General features: G+C 33.3%; 2 protein-coding genes and 1 long non-coding RNA gene across 5 annotated transcripts; 2 read left to right on the forward strand and 1 right to left on the reverse strand.

Moving 5' to 3' along the window:
- On the reverse strand, positions 1 to 955 carry LOC105138948 (uncharacterized). Its single transcript, XR_844890.1, has 2 exons — positions 872 to 955; positions 1 to 222 (listed from the first exon to the last, which is right to left on the reverse strand). It is a non-coding gene; the product is annotated as an uncharacterized LOC105138948 (long non-coding RNA).
- Positions 956 to 977: 22 nt separating this feature from the next.
- On the forward strand, positions 978 to 3,300 carry LOC105138952 (protein ETHYLENE INSENSITIVE 3). The gene has a single exon (XM_011045212.1). The coding sequence runs from the start codon at positions 998 to 1,000 to the stop codon at positions 2,894 to 2,896; it is 1,899 nt and encodes a 632-aa protein (XP_011043514.1). The 5' UTR covers positions 978 to 997; the 3' UTR covers positions 2,897 to 3,300.
- A 14,031-nt stretch (positions 3,301 to 17,331) lies between these two features.
- LOC105138958 (uncharacterized) lies at positions 17,332 to 23,800 on the forward strand. Of its 3 annotated transcripts, XM_011045241.1 has the most exons (7): positions 17,332 to 17,688; positions 18,860 to 20,030; positions 20,392 to 20,463; positions 20,944 to 21,158; positions 21,911 to 22,140; positions 22,669 to 22,786; positions 22,871 to 23,800. In XM_011045241.1, exons 2-7 carry the CDS (start codon positions 18,920 to 18,922, stop codon positions 23,354 to 23,356), a joined length of 2,232 nt encoding a protein of 743 aa, XP_011043543.1. In that variant the 5' UTR covers positions 17,332 to 17,688; positions 18,860 to 18,919; the 3' UTR covers positions 23,357 to 23,800. The 3 variants fall into 3 exon arrangements, with proteins under 3 accessions (XP_011043543.1, XP_011043526.1, XP_011043534.1); XM_011045224.1 differs by having other exon boundaries at positions 17,333 to 17,688; positions 22,669 to 23,800; XM_011045232.1 differs by lacking the exon at positions 17,332 to 17,688 and adding an exon at positions 18,057 to 18,201 and having other exon boundaries at positions 22,669 to 23,800.

Here is a 23,800-nt window from a genome sequence, read left to right on the forward strand (position 1 = left end):
CTTTCTTTAACCCCACCATCACCCCGCTAGTGTCATCAAGACTCCTCTTTTATCACATAGTTTATTCTGGAGGACAATAATATATACCCCTAGTTGGAATATTATATGCCCTTCTTTTCTCTCTCTCAGAAACTAAGGAAAAGATAGTCCTTGTTGCAGGATTGACCTGTAACTAACTCTCTCTCTAACCAGTGCCAAATACTTCTACTTCGTTGTTTCCTGGTAAACTTTCTTCACATTTATTTTTTCCTTTCTTCCACCCTGAGCTGTGTTTTTGGTTTTGCTGATATGGGTCCGTGTTCTTGTGCGATGTGTATGCTGTTTCTAGTTGGTGGATCTCTAAAGCTTGAATATTGGGTGTGGGTTCTTGAATTTTTGTGGGTCTAGTTTTAGTTTTGGGATGTGGGTTTTTGATTGTGTTAGATCCAAGGTGTTTGATATTATTTGAGGGCTTTTGCCATATTATTTGGAAGGGGGATTGGAATTTCTATGACTGATCAGTTTTTTTTTGTCTTCCTCAATCTTCATAGAAGGTGAGATCTGGTCAGTCAAGTTAAATATGGGCTAGATGATAACATCAATTGATTTAAAGTCTACTTTTTCCTTCAATATTAAATCAAGTAAATCTTTTCACGCTTATTGATCCGCTTACTTCTTTCAATATGAAGTAGTTTATGGTTCTTTAGACTTTGTATTTTTTTTTATAAGATATTGTGAACAATAAAGAACGATTGATTGATGTAAGGGATCTTGATTGCATCAGTAAATGGAAAGGTGGATTATTGAATCGTGTTTGATGGTTACGCACGCCTTATCTATTTGTAAATTATATGTTGAGCAGTGTTTCTAATATTGTAATTTTTACTAATATTTTACAGGTTTCATCAGGAGTCGAAGTTTGGTGAAGAGTAGTTTGAGGAATTAAAGTTTCGTGATTTGAATCAATTTGAGCTGCTAACAAATTCTAGTCAATTGTGGGGGTTTTGATCTGTGAAAGATGTCGATGTTTGATGAGATGGGGTTTTGCGGTGACATAGATTTCTTTAGTGCTCCACTTGTGGAAGGAGATGTGGCTGCTCCGCAAGCTGAACCAGAGGCTACTGTTGTGGATGATGACTATAGCGATGAGGAGATTGATGTTGATGAGCTTGAGCGAAGGATGTGGAGGGACAAAATGCGTCTCAAAAGGCTAAAAGAACAGACCAAAAGTAAGGAGGGGATTGATATTGCTAAGCAGCGTCAGTCCCAGGAGCAGGCCAGGAGGAAGAAGATGTCGAGGGCACAAGATGGGATCTTGAAGTACATGTTGAAGATGATGGAGGTTTGTAAAGCTCAAGGTTTTGTTTATGGGATTATAACGGAGAAGGGAAAGCCAGTGACTGGGGCATCGGATAATCTTCGAGAATGGTGGAAGGACAAAGTCAGGTTTGATAGAAATGGTCCGGCTGCCATAACAAAGTACCAAGCGGATAATTCAATCCCAGGGAAAAACGAGGGTAGTAATCCAATTGGTCCAACTCCACACACCTTGCAGGAGCTTCAAGACACCACCCTGGGTTCACTCTTGTCCGCGCTGATGCAGCATTGTGACCCTCCCCAGAGGCGGTTTCCATTAGAGAAAGGTGTTTCTCCACCATGGTGGCCTTCTGGAAATGAAAATTGGTGGCCTCAATTGGGGTTGCCTGAGGACCAAGGCCCTCCACCATACAAGAAGCCTCATGACTTGAAGAAGGCATGGAAAGTGGGTGTTCTCACAGCAGTGATTAAGCACATGTCTCCTGATATTGCCAAGATCCGCAAGCTTGTGAGACAGTCCAAGGGCTTGCAGGACAAGATGACAGCCAAGGAAAGTGCTACCTGGCTTGCAATTATCAACCAAGAGGAGTCATGGGCTCGTGAGCTCTACCCTGATTCCTGCCCGCCACTGTCATCATCTGCAGGGAGTGGATCTTTAGTCATTAATGATTGCTGTGAGTATGATGTTGAAGGAGCTGAAGATGAGCCAAACTTTGACCAGCAAGAGTGCAAACCTGAGACTGTCACCTATTCTAATTTAGGGATGGAAAGAATGAGAGAACAGCTGCCTCTTCGACAACAGCCATATCCATTTAAGGGAGAAGTTATCTCCAGCATGGATTTTATTCAAAAGAGAAAGCCATCCAGTGATGTAAACATGATGGTGGATCAGAGAATCTACACATGTGAGGCAGTTCAATGTCCTTACAGTCAAATTCGACTGGGTTTCCCCGACAGGGTTTCTAGGGACAATCATCAACTGAACTGCCCCTTCAGAAGCACTTCATTAGAATTTGGACGATCAAATTTCCACATTAATGAAGTCAAGCCTGTCATCTTTCCTCAGCCATCTGTACAATCCAAGCCAGCTGCTCCCTTGGTGAACCCTTCCCCTCCTCCCTTTGATTTATCAGGAGTTCCAGAAGATGGTCAAAAGATGATCAGCGAGCTCATGTCAATCTACGACACTAATATCCAAAGCAACAAGAACACAAATCCTGTTAACAACCTGGTTACAGGAGGTCACCATGTTTTCCAGCCGAAAATCCAACGTCAACAGGACAATCACAATGTCTTCCAGCCAAAAATCCAACACCAACAGGGCAATCACTTCCGAAGTCAAGGCAATGTGATCGGTGGAAATGTCTTCAAAGAGTACAACATCAACTCTAACCATCAATTGTTTTCGCAGGAAGGCGGTCAGTTTGACAGGTTTAAGCCTTTGAATTCTCCATTTGAGACCAGCCAAAACAACAGCAGCTTCAACTTGATGTTCAGCTCCCCCCTCGATTTGTCCTCTTTCGAGTACAAAGAGGATCTACAAGGACTGGGAATGGATTCTCTGCCAAAGCATCAGCAGGATGTTTCAATCTGGTTCTAATAACAATACCAGAACTCTCTCCTTGGAGTTGAAGAGCTTTTCTGATCTTGCATTACAAATCCAGTGTAAACTCTCACTGGCAAGAAGCTAGTGTGTACTTCATTGTATTATTTTCACAGTTGTTAGTTGTAGAATCCTAGATAGTTTGGCAGGTATCATATGGGCAATAATAAAATTTGTGTAAAATTCCCATAAATTAACCTGCTCTTGATTACATATGAGGTATAAGATATGACTGCCAAACAAATAAGTTTAACGTGCTTGCTTTTTTTGTTTGGCTGTTTATGGTTTATCACTCAACCATAATTCTAGGGTTAGGAATTTGATGTTGTGGCTTGTAATTTTTATTATCATGCTTGTGTATCCATTAATGTGTCATCTAGTCAAATCTAAGTTAATTACTTCTATTAAAATGATAGAGTTGTCTCTCTCTCTCTCTCTCTCTATATATGTATAAGATAGATTTGGATGAGAAAACTGAAACATTAAAAACATGGTCTGGTGTGATGAAACGAGTTGCATGGATCAATGGTTTAAATCTTGAATTTTTCAAGTTAATTTGCTGTATGAAAGAAGTTGGAGCTGCACAAAAAAACACGGAAACACCCACAATCCACATGTAATAGGTGAGAAACCCTCATCTCGCGCAAAAAGACAACAGAGAAGCAGATCTCCCCGTTAAGTCAGTTCCGATAATATTAGGTCTTGTTGTTAAGTCAGATTAAGTCATTTTTAGCACAAAAAATAAAATAATATATATATATATATATAGAGAGAGAGAGAGACTAAAACAATATATATAGAGAGAGAGAGAGAGAGACTAAAACAACAACAAAAACAACACCAGTATCATTCACAATGTAAATACTTTTAAAGTATAGTATATTAATGTAATCCGTGAGAGCTGAGTAGTTTTTCTTTTTCAAATGTGTTTCATTTTGAAAATGTTAAATTTATTTTCTTAATAATTTTAATAAATTAATATTTAAAATAAAAAATATTTAAAAAAACCCTCCTCCACCACAGCTAAAGGTGAGCAAAAAATTTGAAAAATTTATTAAATTGAAAAAATTGAAAAAATAAAACAATAAAAAAAACTGATTAAAATTTTTTTTAATAACCAACCGGTTCGGTTTTATAAACCTGAAACTAAAAAACTAGAATCGAACCCTAACCGAAAAAAAAATCTAAACTAAATAAAAAAAATAGAATCAAATCAAAAAACTAAATCTAACAAAAAAAAAAACTAAATCAGGTTAATTTAAAATGATTTTTGTTTTAAAATAATTAAATCAAAACCAGTTAGTTTTATTTTAAAAACAAAGTCAGATTAGTTTGAATTGATTTTTATTCTAAAATAATTAAATCAAAACTAAGTTAGTTTAAATGGATTATAATTTAGTTTTAATTTTTTTAAAACCAATTTAATTATTGTTTTGTAAAAATTAAATTGAATTAAAAATAATTACCCTGGCGTCTAAACAAACAGTAAAGAAGAACATGGTGGCCGCTTCCAGATGAGTGGAAGGGTTGTCTCTTCGTGAATCATTAAAGGCCATCCCCATGTGACTGTTGGACCCTACAAAAAAATAAAACCGAGTTTTCGTCTTTAACATGAAGGTCCACAAAGGTGGCGGCGATATGATTTCTTTTTGTAGGGCCCGTTCCTCTTGGAAGTTCCCGGGCGACCTAGCTGTAAAAAAGTCAACATTTATGCGTGTCAAGAATTAAGAGACGTGTCATCTCAATCCTCTCTGCTCGTGTGGGCCCCTTATGACAAGACAGCGTACACGAGAGAACAAAAGCATGAATCCTTTTCAGTGGTTGAGCTGAGTTTCGCCCCCCGTTTTTGGAGCTTCATGAGAGTTCTTGTAATAATCCGTATGTTGCGTTTGAAGGGCGTTTAAGAATAATTTTCACATGTTCGGTGCATCGAAGAGGCATCACTCTTTTCTTTCTTTCTTTTTTTAACTTTTTTTTATTAGTTTAATTATCTAGATTAACTTATATATATTTTAATTAATTACATAAATTTTAAAATTAATTATTATATAATTTTTTAATGTCCATAAAACTTATAAAACTCAAAATAATAATTTTTAGAAAACAAATCTAAAAACTAAGCAATTAAAGTATACCTCTTGAAATTATATTCATTTTATTTTTTATTACCTATCAAGTATATTTAAATAAATTACTTTCAAAAACACTTTTAAGCATGGTTAATTAATAAGTGTGTATATATATATATATCTCGGATTGTCAAATATATATTTAATTGTTAAGCATGAGGGATTAGGAAATACTTAATTACTCAGCCTTCACTGTCTGTCCTCCTCGTGCTTTCAACTTTTAGCTTAATGATTCATCCATAAACAGGCCCTCCTTTTTAGACAACTACTATGATTTATTTATTGGAAAAACATCATCTAATTAGCTCTCACCTATGATTTATTTATTGGAAAAACATCATAGCATCTCATCTACCGTCTGCTATTTTAAAAAGTTAAATTGATAAAATAATATTTTAAACAGTATAAATATAATTTATCTTACTATATCTATTTTAATAAAAAAAAATTATTTAAAGAACCATTTATATTAAAGTGAAAAAAATAAATATTTTATTATTTTTTAATACTGTTTAATATTATTTTTTTCCACATGTCTACATTTAATTGGTCTATTTTTTTAGTGGTTCCACTTTGTTGGTTTTGGCTCTTTAAAGAGATATGTAAAAATAATATTTGTAGGAGAGAAGAAGCATTTTAACATTTTGTTTGACTTTTCTATTGGAGTGTGCAAAACAAAAAAAAAAAACTAAAATATTAATTTTTTATTTTTGACTATCCATTTGAAAATGCTCTTAGCTCTCGTTTACGCCACCCTTCAATCTTCGTGTCTTTATAGATTTATCTAATAAATAATACACTTTAAGCTCAAAATACTAATTTTCACCTGTTTTTTTAATGGAATATTCAGTGAAATTAATATTAATCTTTAAAGTTCATTAAACAATTATTAAAAGCGATCCGAACTTAGTTTGTCGATGCATTAAGCAAAAGGGTGAGAATATTCATGATATATATAATAAACGATATTTTTTATTGAAAAAAAACTCAACGCGTTATTAAATTTAACTCAGATAATTACATCTAAATCGATGATCGAGTTTAAAGTATGACAGTTTATATACATTTGAGAAAGTAAGAGAATCTAAATTATTATTTTTTCAAAAAAATAATCATGCTGTGGATCATCAATTCGAGCAACCATAGCAAAGAAAACAGGCGTCGACTGCAGGTAAATTTTGAATTAGCTGAAACGCAGAACTGAGTTAGAAAACTCGACTCGAGCGTCAGTTGTCATGGATGAACCAAGCGATACAAGAATTACAGGTCACAAAGCTAATCAAAATCTTCAAGAAAATGTAAATTATCGGAAGGTCACTGGAACGAGGCAGCAAGCCAACGCCATTGATCTTAGCTGGCGATGCAAGTAACAATAAAATACAGGGAAAATGCTGTTCGTGTCAATGGCATCTCACCAGGTCCTCCACTCTCTCTCCATCTTCGTCGAGCGGCAAGCATTTCGAGAAAGATAGGCACGTTTAAGCACGGTTAACATGCATGATAACAATAAAATAATAAAAGAAGAAAAAATAAAATAAGGAAGATGATGTTTTCAAGGCATCCACGGTATCATCATTTTCCATCATGATGATCAAAGGAATCAAATCAAATCTACTTTGACGAGTTGATTTAAAAAATCATCGTAATCAGAATTTAACTCGAGTCAAGTCTAAAGTTTAATTAGTTTATAGTAGACTTGATTGGGATGACCCGTGACTTGTGACTTATTTTGATCGGTAAATTCAATTCATATTTATCTTGAATAATATTTTTTTTTTTATTATTTTAATGGCTTTACCCATTGGGTGTGATGCGAGCCCGTGTTTTGAGTTATTTGTATTTATTATTTATTATGGTAATCATGATCCAGGTTTTAAATTTGGATAGAGCACGGGCTGACTCACAGCTTAAGCTACAGCTGCCTGATAAGTTTTGCTCTATAAAGAAAAGAAAAAAAATAATATGAACCGGAAAAAATGCAGAAAAATATCGGCTTAGAGTACTTTATTTAATTGAGAATTAGCAAGGTATATTTTTTAAAAAATTCAGATTATCTTACATTTTGTCATCTCTATTAAACCCAAATCATTAAATTCAAGACATTTCTACAAACATGATTTTATCAAATTTCAAAAATGATGACAACACCACAGAATATTCTTCTTTTTTCTTTTTTCTTTTTTCTTTTTTTAAAAAATCGTCAGTTTTGCTAATGCACCTCCATTCCATACCTAAATGTTTCCTGGATTTCAAACAATGGCTCGAGTTTTTACTCGGGTCTGAATTACTAGGCCTCCTGGATCTGGACTTGATTTTATATAAGACTTGAGGGAGGTTACATGAGCTGGTCTCCTTTACAGGCCTTCGTGGGCTTTTGTGCCATCAGCTCCAAGGCTTTCGAGAGAAAATATATATATATAAACTTATTTTCAAAGCGAATTCTCTGCAAAATAAAAAATCAGGTAGCCTGGGATACCAGGCCTTGCCATTAATTTGGATCCCTCTGTGCTAGAGGACAGTCCAGAGGGCTGCTCTCATTCATATACTCCTCGACCTGACTACGAAGAAATGAAGGGTTGATCAGATGGCCCTCTTGGAGAGATAATTGACCTGTTTTCCTCATCAAGATAGACAACTGCCTGCAGACTTTCAATCTAAAACAGAGCTGTAGGTTCATAAATCAGGTCGATTTGATTGAAAAAAAGGGTTCATGTCTTGTTTTTGATCTTGCAGAAAACTTTAATAACGATTGAAAATCTTAAAGGATCCATTTCTGTATAAGCTTTTTTCAACAAGGTGTTTGTTGTATGTTGACCTCAATATCTCAAGAACCTGCACTTTCAGCAACTCCTTTTTCTGACCTCAAGGAGTTTCTTGGTATTTATTTGCATGTCTTTACAATCTTTAATTCGGTTTAAAATGAAACTCAGTTCAAGTCATCAAGCTGGGACTTGTAACCAATTTCATGTGCACGTATAATCTAACAATTGACTAATCTTGTATTAGCCAAAAACAAATTCACATAAATACTTCACAACAACGAAAGAATGTAGAGGGATTTGTTGAAACTTTGTTAGCAACTGCTAAGACCAGTTAGTTTACAAGTCAAAAACACAGCTGATCTTAAGCCAACTAACTTTAATATTTTATTTTAGTTCTTATTTGTTGAAAAATAATTTTTTCAAGTGAATTCTAGAAAAATAAATTATTTTTTGATATTTGATAATGTAATGAAAAATCAGTTGGAAAATAATTTTCAATATTTAGTTATATTATAGAAAATGAGCTAGAAAATAACTTATTAATGTTTTATTTTTCTCAAGTTTATTAAAATAATGAGAAATAAATTTTACAAATTAAAAAGTTCAACAAGAATGAAATTGAAATAAAATATAATTTCATAAATTATCTCAAATAAAATAAATAATAATCAAAATAATAGAGATTAAATCTAAAAAATAAAATATAAATAAAATATAAATAAATTGAAATAATAATATTAACATTTCATAGATTATTTCAAATAAAATAAATAACAATCAAAAGAATGAGAATCAAATTTGATAAATAAAAAAAATTCAATAAAAAAATAATAAGAAAAAAGTAAATAATAATTATAAAAATAAGAACCAAAATTAATATAAAAATTAAATTTTAAGAGATAAAATTGAATAATAAATATTCAAAACAAAATATATATACAATCAAAAGTTTGAAGATCAAATATGATATAATTAACAAATACTATGATATTTTTAAATTTATTACAACTTCCAGAAAGGTTTTTTCACCCAAATTTTTCAAGAAAATACTTTTCTAGAAACCAAGTCAAATTTTTTTTGACTGAAAATATTTTTTATTGACAATCTTTTCTAACAACAAACTAATATAAAAAAATTTAAAAATTATTTCTTAAAAATTATTTTTTTAAAAAAACCAACATGTCCTTAACGATGTAATGCAACTGCTCATCACCTAAAGTAAATCTGTCATTTTCTTGATAGTTATTGATTACTTCCAATTTGACAAATAATATAGTAACATTACATCACTCACCTACTCCTTCCTGTTCTTTCTCTAATCTGCTATGCTCTCACTCCCTCCAAGCTTCACTCACCAGCTTTAGACTTGAATAACATTTGTTAGGCCCAAAGCTGGGCGAATGCTTTGTATGTCTCATTCATACTGAATACAAAATTAATTTGAATAACATTTATAACTTTGCACGCCTAATCCATACCGAGTACAAATTTAATTTGAATTATATGCATGGCAGAGTATGATTAGCTATGAAACCCCCTTTCATACAAAATAATCCAAGGAAATGGGGTAGATGGGCTGCTGAAATAGAAATTCTACTGTGTTTCTTTTCTGACTTTTCCCACTGTTGTGCAAGAAACGTTCCTTTTAAAGGATTTACAAATTAACTTTGTGTCTTGTGCAGAATCAGAGCCAATGAAACTGGAAAAGGTTCACCGGAGATAGTTTCTGCAGACCCAGGAGAGGTTGATCTGACCGACTGGGAGAGGCTATTGTCTGAAGAGAACCGTTCTAGTGAGTGCTTCGATAAGCTGCTTATGGATACCACTAATGTTAAGGCACCCAGAGTTCTTGATGAAATGCTCCAGGTGGCTCTTAGATGTATCCTACCAGAATCTGAAAGGCCTGACATGAAAACAGTATTTGAAGATATTTCAACAGTAGCATTATGAAAGACACCTCAAAGCAAACAGAAGTTCTAACCACTGTTTTTGCCACTAACCCAGTTTATTAGTTCTACCGTTCTTTCATGTTATGGAGGGATATTATTTCTAGTTGTTTTTGCTCATGGTTAATGTTCGTAAACTCCTGTTGATCCTGTGAATAATGGCTTTTGATAGGTGGTTTACGGGTTTTTTTTAGTCTGAGGAAATCAAGGAAATAATTTTTTCTTAGATAAGTGGGTTAAGCCATTCTTTGTTAACCCTAGTTTGTAATGTATACTCTTTAACAACGTTCATTTCTAGATGCAAAAACATTCTCTTACTGCAAGTTGTTTAATTATTGAACCTTTTACTTTTTTTTTCACATTGTAAGAGTGGAAGAGCTAACTATCCCTCTAGCAAAATGAAAATTGTTGAATGATGCCATGGCATTCTCCTAATTCTTTTCCTTTTCTGTTTACTTCGTAACCATAAATTTGCAAGTTAGTTTATCTTAGGTTTGCATGCAAATACCAGGTCGCATGCTAGCTTTAAGTTCCTCATGTTTTCAAAAGAGATGAACCATGGGAACACGATGTGCAGTGTAGAATCCTTCTGTGTGAAACGTGAAATCTTGATTCTAATCCAGAAGATGGAATTTTCAAGTCCCATATAGCATCAATTGATGCAATTGTGGTGGATTTTACTGCAAATCAATTAAGAAGTCCTGGCAAGACATTCGGCGATGAATTGTCTTTCCTCCAATGTAGCAAAAGCTTAAGCTTGGGCCATCCGAGGTCCCTGATGTAAATCCTTCCATCCTCCGGGTCCTGATTAGCAAGCTGGCCTCCCCAGTTTACAACCGCTAGAGCTTAAGCTACCTTAAGATCTGTCATCCTCGAGTTCAGTTCCAGGAGAACAGACCAAGGATCAACTAATTTCTTCAACTCTGCACTTGAGCGACATTTCTTCTCCGGCTTCGTAATTGCAAAAATTAAAGCCCATTCAGGGGAGATAAGCTGAACAGAATATGGCTGAGATAAAATCTGTAGAATTCTCAGAGCAGGTTCACTAAACCATTCAGGGTTAGGAATGAAGTACTTGGAATATAGAGCAAGCACCAAGATCAGCTTCCATGAATGGTTAGGAAATTATTGAGAAAGTAGAGATCCTCGTATCCAGATAGATTGCTACCATGGATTTGTGCTGTGATGTTTCATCTGTTCGAGCCCACAAGAGTTTCTGAAGCCCGGGTATGCACTTCCCAAATGAGGCCGTTAGCATATGGAACCCAATTAGGGGAAGCATGCTAAATGTCCTGGTAACGCAAAAATGAATTAAGATGATAAAATCGAGAAAAAAATTAATGCCAAGGATTAAAAAATAATAATTAAAAAAATAAAGATTAGATTGAATATAAAATTAAATAAAATTAACTATGAAGGGATGATATTGAAAAAAGAAAAACTTTGGGAAGTATTAAAATCAAAACAAATAAAAATCGAAAGAATAAAGATTTAATTCCAAACAAATAAATATTGGAGAACATAATTTAAAATTTAAAGGTCTAGCATGAATATCAAGTCTTGAAAAGAGAAAAGAGAGGTAGTATAGAAAAAACTCATTGCTGCTAAACCACCGTCAGTTTGCCAAACATACCATCCAAATAGTTGTGCTACAACTTTGTGCTTTAAATAAGATGGTGATCGAGTTTTACTGGCCTTCAAGAATACCCTTATGCGTCCTAAAAAATAACACGGGGCATTCCTACGCGCTGACACGCATCAACATATTTTAGTAATTTATTAATAATTTAATAAGTCTTGCAAAAAGGATTTAATGGCATACCATTATTACAAAAACAATCGCGATACAAAAATAAAAATACCATCTTAAATTTTGAAAAATCAAAGGTTAAATATATAATTTTACCATGCACAAAAAATATAAAGACAAATGAACTCCTTTCTGTAAGGTTATTTTTTAAAAGTAGTCAAGAGTATAAGCTTTGTTTCACTGTATAAATAAAAAGAAAAGGACAAAAAATCACTTAACAAAAGATTATTTTTTATATTTTAAGGAAAAAAAAGTATTTTTATCGTGTATTTTTAAAATTAAACAATAAAATTATCCTGATCAATCTACAGTGATATTTTTACTTTATGGTAAAGATGATTTGACCCTTAATACTAAGATAATTGTTGAGAGTGCTGAAGAGTAAAATAATTATTATATTGATTGAATTCACAATTAATTTTTTTGAAGTTTAGCTGGTAAACCTTTAAGATGTAAATCTAGCTTCAACAATGATTATTTTTTATGACCGATTAATCTAAAATTCAACGTGCACGTGATTTCATTTGGAATGAGATTGTTTTTATTAAAATAATGTTATTTTATTTAAAATATCTAACATAAAATCATAATTAAAAAGATTAAAAAAACTTTCGAAGCCGGTCCATGAACAGCCCGAAGTGGCTTGTATAACTAGAAGAACGACAAGGGATGCAAAGAATGAAGCACAAGTGGGTGGCACCTCTTTTCATCGTTCCATGTGTTTAGTCATCAGCATCCCATGTGTAAACGTCTCTTTTTACATAGATTCCTCGGCACTGACCCACAAGTCTAAAAGCATCCAAATAGCCCAACGACTTTCCCGGCTGGCAGACCAAGGGTGTGCTTCGCAGGTGAGCCTGCTTTTTGTTAAAGCTCGATTTTATTTATTTATTTATTTAATATATTGATGTAAAGAATAATTTTAAAAAAATCCAAAAATATTATTTACATATATATAAAATACTTTAAAAGGAAATAGACAGCTCAGAAATATCAAGGAAGAGAAACTCTAGACGACACCATTGGGATTTGCAAGAAGGTGGTCATTCAGAAGTTCTCTTCTTTCTTTCTATACTGTCGAAAAAGTCCCTGTCGAATTATTTAATTATAATCGAAATCACAACGTTAGAACGTACGAATGCTTCCAGGATCGCATCAAATTGGATGGCAATCTCACGTTCTCTGTCCTGTTTTTTTTTTTTAATAAAATAAAATAAAATAAAATAAAAAAGCTCCAAACTCTAGACTATAGTATTTTTCATGGGAATTGATATTGGATGGCCATGCAAAAAGCTCCATTGATTGTGTTTAATCTCTCTCTCTCTCTCTCTCTCTCTCAAAGATAAGAACAAAATATTCCACCAATATTCCACTAAAAAAAAAAGGGTCCTGGTTGACGTGGGGCAGCTTAAATTATCTACGACAGCATCCGTCAATTTATGACACCATGATGTCAATTCTTTTTTGTTTTTTTTCAAAATGATTTGATGTTTTTTTTAATTTTTAGTTTCAATTCATAGGCTTCCGCAAGTCATTTAAATTTAATCTGATCTGATCATTACAAGTCTTTACAGTGATTTATCTTTAGATGGCTGGGGATGCTATTTCAATAATTAGTCAGGTAAGCAAATTAGCCTTGCCAGAGTTTTTTTTATGTTTTAAATTTGGCTCGTTCTGTACACTAAAATTGATTTTTTTTTTCTATCTATTCAAGGCCTCAACAAAACAGGTTTCATTTAGCACGGAGAAAATAATTTTTGTTTTTTTAATTTTTTTTATAAAAATTTAAGTATAATTTAACAATTAAATTAAAAGTTATAATTTTTTTAAATTGTTATTCTAGTTCGGCAACAACAAATCCCTTTTTAAATCTAAATCTATTTTATTGGCATATAATTAGATTATTATTGATATTAAACAATAAAGACCTATTATTATACAACCAATAATTTTTTAAGATTTAAATTAGATGAAATGTTTTTTTTTAAAAGAGTCTATTTTTTAGTTTATAAATTAAATAAAAATACATGTCTTAACTTATAAAATATATTTAAAAAAAAAGTTTATAAAATTTACACAATTGGATGGCATGCATGCCAAGATGCAGAAAAGCACAAATGGGCAAATCGATTTACGAAAGAGCAATAGCAAACCCTAACTGGAAATTAACTAAGAAAACAAAATTGACAACTTATTCAGTTTTTTAATTACCTGAAAAACATTACGTGGTTATATCGAATAGTTAAGCAAGAATAAACCCTGCAACCATCTAGGTGGTGGCCAAGTGGTAAGAACTTGAGATCAAGGGGTTTGCTCTCTCTATGGTCTCAGGTTCGAGTCCTTGGTTGCTCGTATGATGGCCACTAGGGGCTTACATGGTCGTTAACTTCAGAGCCCGTGGGATTAGTCGTGGTGCGCGCAAACTAGCCCGGACACCCACGTTAATCTAAAAAAAAGAATAAACCCTACAAAATTATCTAGGTGGTGGCCAAGTGATAAGAACTTAAGACCAAGAGGTTTGCTTCTTCTGTAATCTCATATTCGAATCCTTGGTTGTTCATATGATGGCTATTAGAGGCTTATATGATTGTTAACTTCAGGATCTGTAAGATTAGTTGTAGTGCACGCAAGCTAATCCCGGATACCCACTCTGAAAAAAATAAACCCTACAATGTCGACTTGTATTGTGCATTATAATTATTTATTCCTTGCTTGAAAGAAGAAAGAAGAGGAGATCGAGACGTTCTTCATCTAATTTAATAAAACCTATTAAATTGAAGAATCGAAGCAGACACTCTTCTCCGATCGAACTCCACGTAAAAGATTCTACATCAGTAAATAAAAAAATGGGTTCTGAATATTAAATCGAGTAAAGAAGAAGAAGAAGGAGAGGTGAATTTAAAAGGTCATTGGATCCTAATCACATGCGAGGAGGTAATTCAATAGTAAAGAGTTCAGAGTATTAAATTAAGCTCATGATCACAGCTCTCTTCTTTTCTCATCCTTTTGACGAGTTACGCTCCCCTTTCCATGCATCTTCTTTGCCTTCTCTTGTCCTCTTGTTTCTTCAGTCGGTTTGTTATTTAAAGCTTCCGTAACCAGAAGTCAAAGGCATGATCGTAGAAAGAAACTCGCTGCGTAGTTGTAAAGATTGTTTTTAAATATCTTTTGGGATCGGAAATATACTAAAATTATTCTTTTATTTTTTATTTTTTATATAACATATTAAAATGATAAAAAAATATGATAATTTAAAGCTAGAAAAAACCAAAAAATCTTCAAAAACATGGTTGGATTATAATGTTAAACGGTGACGTGGTTCTTTTATTATAAATAACCTGGATAATTTTCCAAGAAGGCCTGGAAAATTGGTATAACTAGGGTTGGGAAAATAAATGACTCAAACCGGCATGGAAGTCAAAACACTTTAATGGACTCAAAGCTTGAGTTGCAAGTTTATTAGGTAAATTTACAAGTGGGTTAACTCAAGTCTTTATTAATTAAATTTCTTTTAATAAAACGGTATTATTTTGTTAAAATTTTTTGTTTTGAACAATAATTTAATTAAAAAAATAGAGATGGCTCATTTGAATTCAATTAAGTTTGCAGAATCAATCAAATCATTTGAGTTTATTTAAATTAATTGATTTTTTAATTAAAAAAATAACCCAACTCGAGTTAGAACTTAAATTAACTGGTTTTCAAACAAACCCGATGACCGGCCGGGTTTGATAGCTATAAAAGAACACTAACAGGAGAGTAAACTCTTTGACTGAAGACCATATGCAACTGAAACTAGCTCGTCAACCCGTACACCAATTACATCCACACAAAATACGCACATTATTGAAGGCGAAGTTCCATGTCCATGACTGTTATAACATGGAGTTCAATTAATAGCTAATGCCTGAGTGGTCCGTCCATAATAATAGCTGCTGAGCCCAGTAAAGCGATGCTTTCCATGTCAATCTCCCTTTGGTTTTATTCGTCTGGTCTCCATTCTACACCGAAATTCTCTTTTTTAAATAGAGAATTTTTTTCATAACTTTTTGGCAGTGATAAAAGAGAGAGAAAAGGCATCAATGATGAAGTGTCATTATAATTCTTGAAAAAGTTATGATTAGGGGCTTGCATTCGAGTAAAAATCAAGCTATTCCAGAGAATCTTTTGAATTCTCCCACTTATATATATATATGTATCTTTAATAATTATGGATGTTTTTAATGGTTGATCATTGAAAAATAAATTTAAAATCCAACTAGTTATCTCTAATAACTCTAAAGAGATTCCAACTCACAAGAAAAGTAAACTTAAAATCTGAGTTGTTAAAGTATCATTACTTAAACATATTTTTTATTCTTCTAAGTTGTGTTTTATTTTAATAATGTTTCTCCTATTATCCACATTATTAGCCATGCAAGCCTTCTGGGTGGAGAAGATGGAGATTGATAGGAATTAAAGGGCAAGTGAAGTAGAATAATTCAAAATCATAACTACTGTTAGCTTATACATTAAGAATATAAATTATTATTATTATTTTGCTTTGGGATTAATTTTTTTGAACTTATACATTAAGAATATAAATTATTATTGTTATTGTTATTTTGTTTTGAGATTAATTTTTTTGAATTTCTTTATGTGCTAATATAAAAAATAAACTTTTAAAAATAAAAATATTTTATTTTTACATATTTTAAAATGAAAAATATTTTGATATTTTTTGCCTTATGCATTGCTAAAATAATTTCCCTGTAATAGTCACTTGAATTGGACCACCCAGAGCTGTAATAGTCACTTGAATTGGACCACCCAGGGCTTAATTAATTAATTAAATAAATAAATCAATTATCACAAAACTGAAAACAGCATTCGTACGACATGGCTAGAGAGGGAAACTTTATAATAAAAAATGTACAGTCACAATTTATAAAGAAGTAGAAACTGGGCAGCCACCAGAAAAAAAGAATAATAAAAAGATTATTCAGTATCAATGTGCTTATAAAACCTATATTATCACGCTCGGATGTTGCAGTGCTTATAAAACCTATATTATCACGCTCAGATGTTGCAAAAAAAAAATAATAAAAAAAATTATTCTCGGTACTTTTTTTCAACCTGAATTAAATTTTATATTCTAACAATTCTAAGAGTGGAAATTCCATGCATTCAAAAAGATAAATTACGAATAAATCTTATAAAATACCACCAACTATACAAGCAATCTCAATAATTTTACCATCAAACTTTTACAAGTTCTTGATCAAAGACTTTATCTAATCTTAAGGCTACTCGTCTATATTTTTCACCTAAATTATACTATTTTTTTTAATAAAAAACAACATCATTTTTCTATAGAATTAATGATAAAATTGATATATATATATATATATATTAAAATATAATATCCCAATAGTTTAATGATATATCATTTTAATTTTAAAAATAGAAAAAAAATATTAAATCTATACCTTTTACTGTTAATAAATATTTACATGAATTTGCTTTTTAAAAATTACTACTTTAATGGTTATAAACTAAAAGCTTACTTGATAAGAATGATTTGAATATCCATAATTATAAAAATACATAAATAAATGTATTTACGCAATATGGAAAGGGGGTAATTTACACAATAATTATAAGAAGATGGATGGATTATTAAATAAAAAAGAAGAACTTATACTTCATGCTCTCATAAATGTTAAAACATAAAACATATTGTAAAAACAATTCATAAATCTCATAAATATTTTTTTTTTATAAAAATGCAAAATACAGAATAATTCCTTACATGAGTGGGTTAAGTCATGTTTAGTTTGTTTTGCATGGAACCTCCCTTCCCTCTTTACCTTCCCTTAGACTCTGCTCTCTCGCGTTTCAGGCCTCAAGTGTACTGTACAATCTCTCGCTCTGTCTCTGAAACCGAGATTCTTTATTATTTCTCTCTCTATATCTGAACAATACTAAAAGAAGAAATGATGATTCTGTTTCTCATCTGAGTCAGAGTATTCTCTGAATTCCATGCTCCCTCCCTCCCTCCTGCTCTCTCTTTGTTTTTTTTTTTATCTATCAATCAATCGATCATGCTATAAAACCAGTAACTTCTTCTGATTGGATTACATCACTTCATTTCTTTTCTCAGGTGACCCACCAACTCCCTTGGTTTCATTTCTTTCTTTTTCATTTAGACTTTTCTTTTATTCGGTGTTTGATTAATTTCTAATTGTTCTAGCATGGATACTGAGTTTTTGATTGATTGTTTGGTGTTTTCAATTTCTCAAGATTGGTTTTTCATTTTTTGGTTCATGTGAGTTTTGCTTTAATTGGTTGAGCAGGAAAATATTGTGCTTTTTAATTTTTTTTTTCCAGCTTGCTGAGTTCTGTCTGTTTGCCTTGAATTTGATCTCTGTAGGTGCAAATTTTGATTCAGTCAACTGGGTTTTCTTTCTTTTTTGAGGTGCTTGTTTCTTCCTCTCTGTCTCCCCTGGTGGGTTTTTTTTTTTTTAAAATTATACTATTTCTTTTTGTTAGAACCGGATTTGAGTACCTGGAGAATTTTTTTTATTCGATGTTTGTTGTTGATACAATGATTAGTGTTTTTAGCTTTGGAGCTTGCACACATGAATATTCATGGAGATTCCCACTCTTCTTTTTGGTACTCTTCTTTTTAGGCACAAGTCTTGAATTCAACAGCTCTTGAGTTCTTAGTTTCTGTAGCTTTTTGTTTCAAATTAAAGTTCTAAGCTTTCTGGACATTTGTTAATGATTTTTCTTTCTTCGGCTTGGTACAGGATTCTAGGTTAATGGTTTTTGATATTAGGCATGCTCTTGGATCCAAGGATTAAGTCATTGGTCAAAGTCATGAATTTGTTACCGGTTCAATTTATTATGCACCTACATTTTTAGGATCATATTGCCTTTCCAATGACTGAATTGAGTGTTTAACTTAATTCAGTATGTTTATATGCTGTCTGGGTTTGCTTTATCTCACTTCATCAGCTTAAGAATTGGAAGGACCTTATATTTCTTCTTCTTTTAGGTGGTTGGGGCAAATTTTGCTGAAACTTTCCTCTCATCTAAGTAATTTGAGATGTTTGTGTACTGTCAAGTCTCTTTAATGAGAATTCAAAGTGTAGTTTCCTCTTTCTTAAATTGAAATCTTGAATTTGTTGAAGTTTTCTCCTTTGCTAAGATTTGATTACTTGGAATGTGCTATAGCTGTTATGTATATTTAGAGTTTCTCAGGTGTACAGATAATTGTTGCATTCTGGTAGAAGTTTCTCTTATTTTATTTGTAATCCATTGCGTGTCAGGAAGAAGCCTATGCCTTGAAATTTTAATTAATTGGGCATTTAAACATTTGGATCTGGGAAATGGGGGCTTCAAACTCTAAAACAGAAGAAGATAAGGTTTTGCAGCTTTGTCGTGAAAGAAAGAGATTTGTTAGGCGAGCACTTGATGGCAGGTGCTCACTAGCAGCTGCTCATATTATGTATATTCAGTCACTGAGAAGTACAGGAACTGCTATTAGGAAGTTCGTTGAACCTGAAGTTCTGTTTGAATCTTCTTTGTACACCTCCACTAATGCAACGCCAGAGCCACTTGCTTTGACTGAGAAGTCTATTTCCCATTTCTCAGTCTCCTCTCCATCTTTATCTCACCCTGTTGATGCAGCTGAAAACTTTTCTCCATCACCATCTCCTACCAGCTCAAGTCGGATTCAGGCACATCATATGAAATTTAGGGGCTTTTCTTCTAAAACAGTTGAAGAGAAATCTCCTGTAGTTGTTACAGGGACAGTAACCTCATCCAGTACCCCCCAAAATACCACACCTCGTTCCACTGAAAAACATGGAACATCACAGTTTGAAGATTCATCAGTCCCACCAGGGATTCAACAATGGGATTACTTTGAACTTTTTCACCCGATTGACCAGCAATTTTCTTTCCAAGATGGAAGGCAAATGAACCATGGGTTGGACATTGCTGATGATTTAATAAGGCTCAGGGAAGAGGAAGGAATTCCTGAGCTGGAAGATGAAGAAGAGAAAGCTTCGATTCATGAAAGTGCCGAGACAGAGGGTTCAGAAGATGAATTTGATGACCCTCCTGCAGAGACTTTGGTTCGAAGTTTTGAAAATCTTAATAGGGTAAATGATCATGTTGCACCTGGTGCCTCACCAACCATGCCTTCTGCAGGGAGTGCAGCTTCAGAAACAGAGTTATTGAATGGGGAGAAAGGTAACTCTCCTGGTTTGTCACCATTAAGAACTCCATTGTCAGCAGATGCTATTTCAGCTGACAAAAAGAAAACACCAATGAAGGAAGATCGATCAGCAAATAAGGTTTCCCCTAAGGACTTCTTTTCAAGCATGAAAGATATTGAATATCTCTTTATAAAAGCTTCTGGATCTGGGAAAGAAGTTCCAAGGATGCTCGAAGCCAATAAATTGCATTTCCGTCCATTAGCCCCTGGAAAAGAAAGTATGGCCTCTCTCTCTCTCTCTGAACCTATTATTTTCGGGAAATAATATTTTAAAGTTTTTTTTTTATTCTCTTATCATTTCTTAGCAGCTGTGATGTAATTAGAGGACGTGTATGTTTACGAGGTCTTGGAGAATGTTATCGAACTTTTTTCCTATGTCATCGTTTATTTAGTATTTAAAGGACAGAGTGACTGACCCAGATTGGTTTTCTAGGATTGGGCTTATTGGTTTATAATTGATTTGAAGACTTCATTGTAGAAAATTGATTAGGACTTTTGGCTTTTTGTTGAAGATCAATAACTACGTATCAATTTCATTTTAAAAACACCTAGAAATTACTCTATTTTCTACTCTTGCAGATGGATCTCTGGCATCTACATTCTTCAAGGCCTGTTTTTCTTGCGGGGAAGACCATAGTCAACTGCAAGAAGGTAGCTCCCTTTAGTTTAATACTAATTATTTCCCCCCCTTCCGTTTAGTAATGGTCTCATGTTGTGGTGGGATTGATGTGGGCATTGCTTTTGGAATGTCCATCATGAATGCATACTGTGTAAAGTTTGGGTGATTGAGTGATTCATCTTAATTTATCCTCAAGTTCTGATTTACTGAAGCAAATTAATATATCACTATGTTGCTGGACTTTTCTTTTACGAAATACAAGACCTTTCAGCCACTACGTTCTCTTGTTGAAATGGGAAAGCAAAGAGAAGAAGAAACACATTGAAGTTTTTCTATAGAATATTTTTTTGAGGATTGGTTTATTGTTTTTACCATTTTATTCAGGATTGTGTGGTGAGCTGTGATGTAAAATTTATAATTGTTGTTAAAAAAACCTTATAGAGAACAGTATCATAAGACAATTAACAAAAGGTTCCTTTATTACTTGCTAATTCTTTCTGCTTTTTACTTAGAGCCTGCCCAAAAGGATGTGAAGTACTTAACTTGGCATAGGACGACATCGTCACGGTCATCTTCATCCAGGAATCCTCTTGGATTAAATGCCAAGGATGATTCAGATGATCAGGCTGGCAATCTTTTTGATAATTTTTGTATGATCTCCGGCAGTCATGCTTCTACCTTAGACAGGCTATATGCGTGGGAGAGGAAACTTTATGACGAAGTGAAGGTATTGTGGTTTCTTAAAATAAATATAGCATTGATATTACTTCCGTTCATGTGTTTTGCCTTATTTTCATATGATAGTAAATGCGGTTTACTTGTTTTGCCAACTTCACATGAAACCAGAAAATTGCATGAAGATCTGTTGTAAATGATCGCATTCCAGCAGTTTATCCTTTTTACTATTAGGGGTCTGTTTTTTTAGATATTATCTAGCTGTGTCTCAGTCACTCACATGGTGTAAGAAATCAAAATGGATGTTTTGATGCACATGGTGTAGGAATCAAAAGTAAATATCTAAATAATTAGTTTCAAAGGGAACAATTCCTTCATCACATTCATTCTTGCTATGTCATCTGTTACAGATTTTGTTACTCCCTTTCGTATGGAAGCCTCCACCTTTCTTTTCACTCTATCCTGTGATTGTCTATCCAATATCGATTAATTTAGTGATTATAATTGTTGAACAGTCCCGATATAAATTATTGGTGATAAAGAAAAAATATTGACTGACTTAATTTTTTTTCAAATAGGATATAACTTGGGAAGAGGAAAATTTTAGTGGTGATGTGTCACTGCATTATTTGTTGTTCATAAGCCTTGTTCTCTGTCAAGCAAACACTCTTATGGAATCTATGTACGTTACCTCAGTTGTCTATTGTGATTTTGAAATTAACGAGAGACATTAAAATCTGACATCGCAAGAAAGAAAATTTAGAAAGTTCTTCACAGGTTAATAATATTTCCTCCAAATTTCAGGCTAGTGAGATGCTCAGAAGGGAGTATGACATGCGCTGTAGAACTTTAAGACAACTGGAATCCAGTGGAAAAAGTCTCCATAATATCAAAATTGATAAAACTCGTGCTGTTGTTAAAGATCTGCACTCGAGAATCAGAGTTGCCCTTCACAGAATTGATTCCATATCAAAGAGGATTGAGGAATTACGGGACAAAGAGCTCCAGCCACAACTTGAGGAATTAATTGAAGGGTATGTATTTTTATGTTCCATTACTTAAAATCAGGAGGTGACTGGAAGTTGACTGAATCAGTTGAACTGTAATTTGATTTTGGCATATTCAACATCACACATGACTATTATATACTGCTAAACTCCGTCACATGTCATTGCTGCATTAAAAACCAAGCATGATATCATTATGACATTAAGAATTAAGAATTAAGCATGATATTGAAAGGTTGGTTCGAGTTTAATATTTGATCTAGCAGACCCATAGAGAACTTTCAACCTATGCATTGCCTCAAGTAATTTTTACTGGAAATGAATAAACTAAAAAATGATTGCAATAGAATGGTAATGGTTGGGTTCTTCTTTGGCAAATTCAATAATGTGTCTGATCCAGATGACTTTCATGCAAAAATCATATCTGTTTCCTTGATTATGGAAGAGGACTAGTCCTTGCCATTGGAATAATTAAGCTGGTTGTCTGAGAGAGAATTATGTATACAGTTTCAGTGAATAATTTACTCTGGTTTTCACTCTCTCCACTGACTGCAGGCTGAGTCGGATGTGGGAAGTGATGTTTGAATGCCACAAGCTTCAGCTCAACATCATTACAGTAGCATTCAACAATGGTAATGCCAAATTCTCAATACAGTCAGAGTCACATCGGCAGGTTACTGTCCATCTCGAAAAAGAATTAAGCTCTCTATCTTCAAGCTTTACAAAGTGGATTGAGGCTCAGATGTCGTACCTGCAGGTTATAAACAGTTGGCTTTTTAAATGTGTCTTTTTTACACGAAAACCTACCAAGAGAAAAAGGAGGCAAACACCCCCTTCGATGGCCTTAAGATCAAATGGCCCTCCTGTATATGCCACCTGTGGTGTCTGGTTGGACAGTCTTGATGTTTTGCCTGTAAAGGAAGTTGCAGAATCTGTAAGGCTTTTAGCAGCTGAAACTGCTCACTTTTTGCCTCGCCAAGAGAAGAACCAAGGGAAGAAATCTAAATTCTCATCCTGGAAGGCTGATAGCGGAAGTGAATCAGCAGTTAACATGTTGAGAGATGAGGCCTCAGAGGATTTTACTTTAGGTTTTGAGCATTTTCGATCAAGCTTGGAGGGATTTCTTGGCCAGTTGAAAAACTTTGCTGAGAAATCTGTCGAGATGTATGCAGAACTTGAAAAGCAAATCCATGTTGTCAAGAGTAATTATGAAAAAGTGATGTCCCAGCAGCAAGTTGCTTGATTGGAAAAGAGAGCTTGGTTACAGAGAAGAGGGAGCACAATTTTGTTTCATTGTATGACCATGACAGTGAGAAACTGGGAGGCAAGGCATATCAGATAGAGCTCTCAATTGGATACCGTATTTGTACATGAGGAAAGGAATAAAAGGGTGCTTAGTGGCTGTTTGTGGTTAAATCAAAGCAGAAAATAAAGAGGCTGGTAAAAATTTATAGTGAAATTAAAGACTTTTTAAAGGAGTGGTTTTGTATTTCAAAAGCTGTGCTATGAAGAAAATGTTGCTCTTCAATGTAAGAGGATCTGTATAGTCTCCTCTCCTCTTTTTTTTATGTTTTTCTTTATTAATTAATAATTATTATCAGAATTCAGATAAAATCGCTCCCCATTTTTCTCATCGTCTTGATTATGTGCTATATAGTGCATTCAATGCAGTGATCATTTGGATTTA

The sequence above is a fragment of the Populus euphratica genome, unplaced genomic scaffold (genome assembly GCF_000495115.2).
Source record: "Populus euphratica unplaced genomic scaffold, PopEup_1.0 scaffold3.1, whole genome shotgun sequence".
In the NCBI taxonomy this organism is placed as follows: domain Eukaryota; kingdom Viridiplantae; phylum Streptophyta; class Magnoliopsida; order Malpighiales; family Salicaceae; genus Populus; species Populus euphratica.

Excerpts from the sequence above, each read along its gene's own strand:
- LOC105138952 (XM_011045212.1), top strand. The coding sequence starts at position 998 with ATGTCGATGTTTGATGAGATGGGGTTTTGCGGTGACATAGATTTCTTT.
- LOC105138958 (XM_011045224.1), top strand. The coding sequence starts at position 18,920 with ATGGGGGCTTCAAACTCTAAAACAGAAGAAGATAAGGTTTTGCAGCTT. Across the intron at positions 20,031-20,391 it reads ATTAGCCCCTGGAAAAGAAA|ATGGATCTCTGGCATCTACA; the intron begins GTATGGCCTCTC and ends CTACTCTTGCAG. Across the intron at positions 22,141-22,668 it reads CTTGAGGAATTAATTGAAGG|GCTGAGTCGGATGTGGGAAG; the intron begins GTATGTATTTTT and ends CACTGACTGCAG.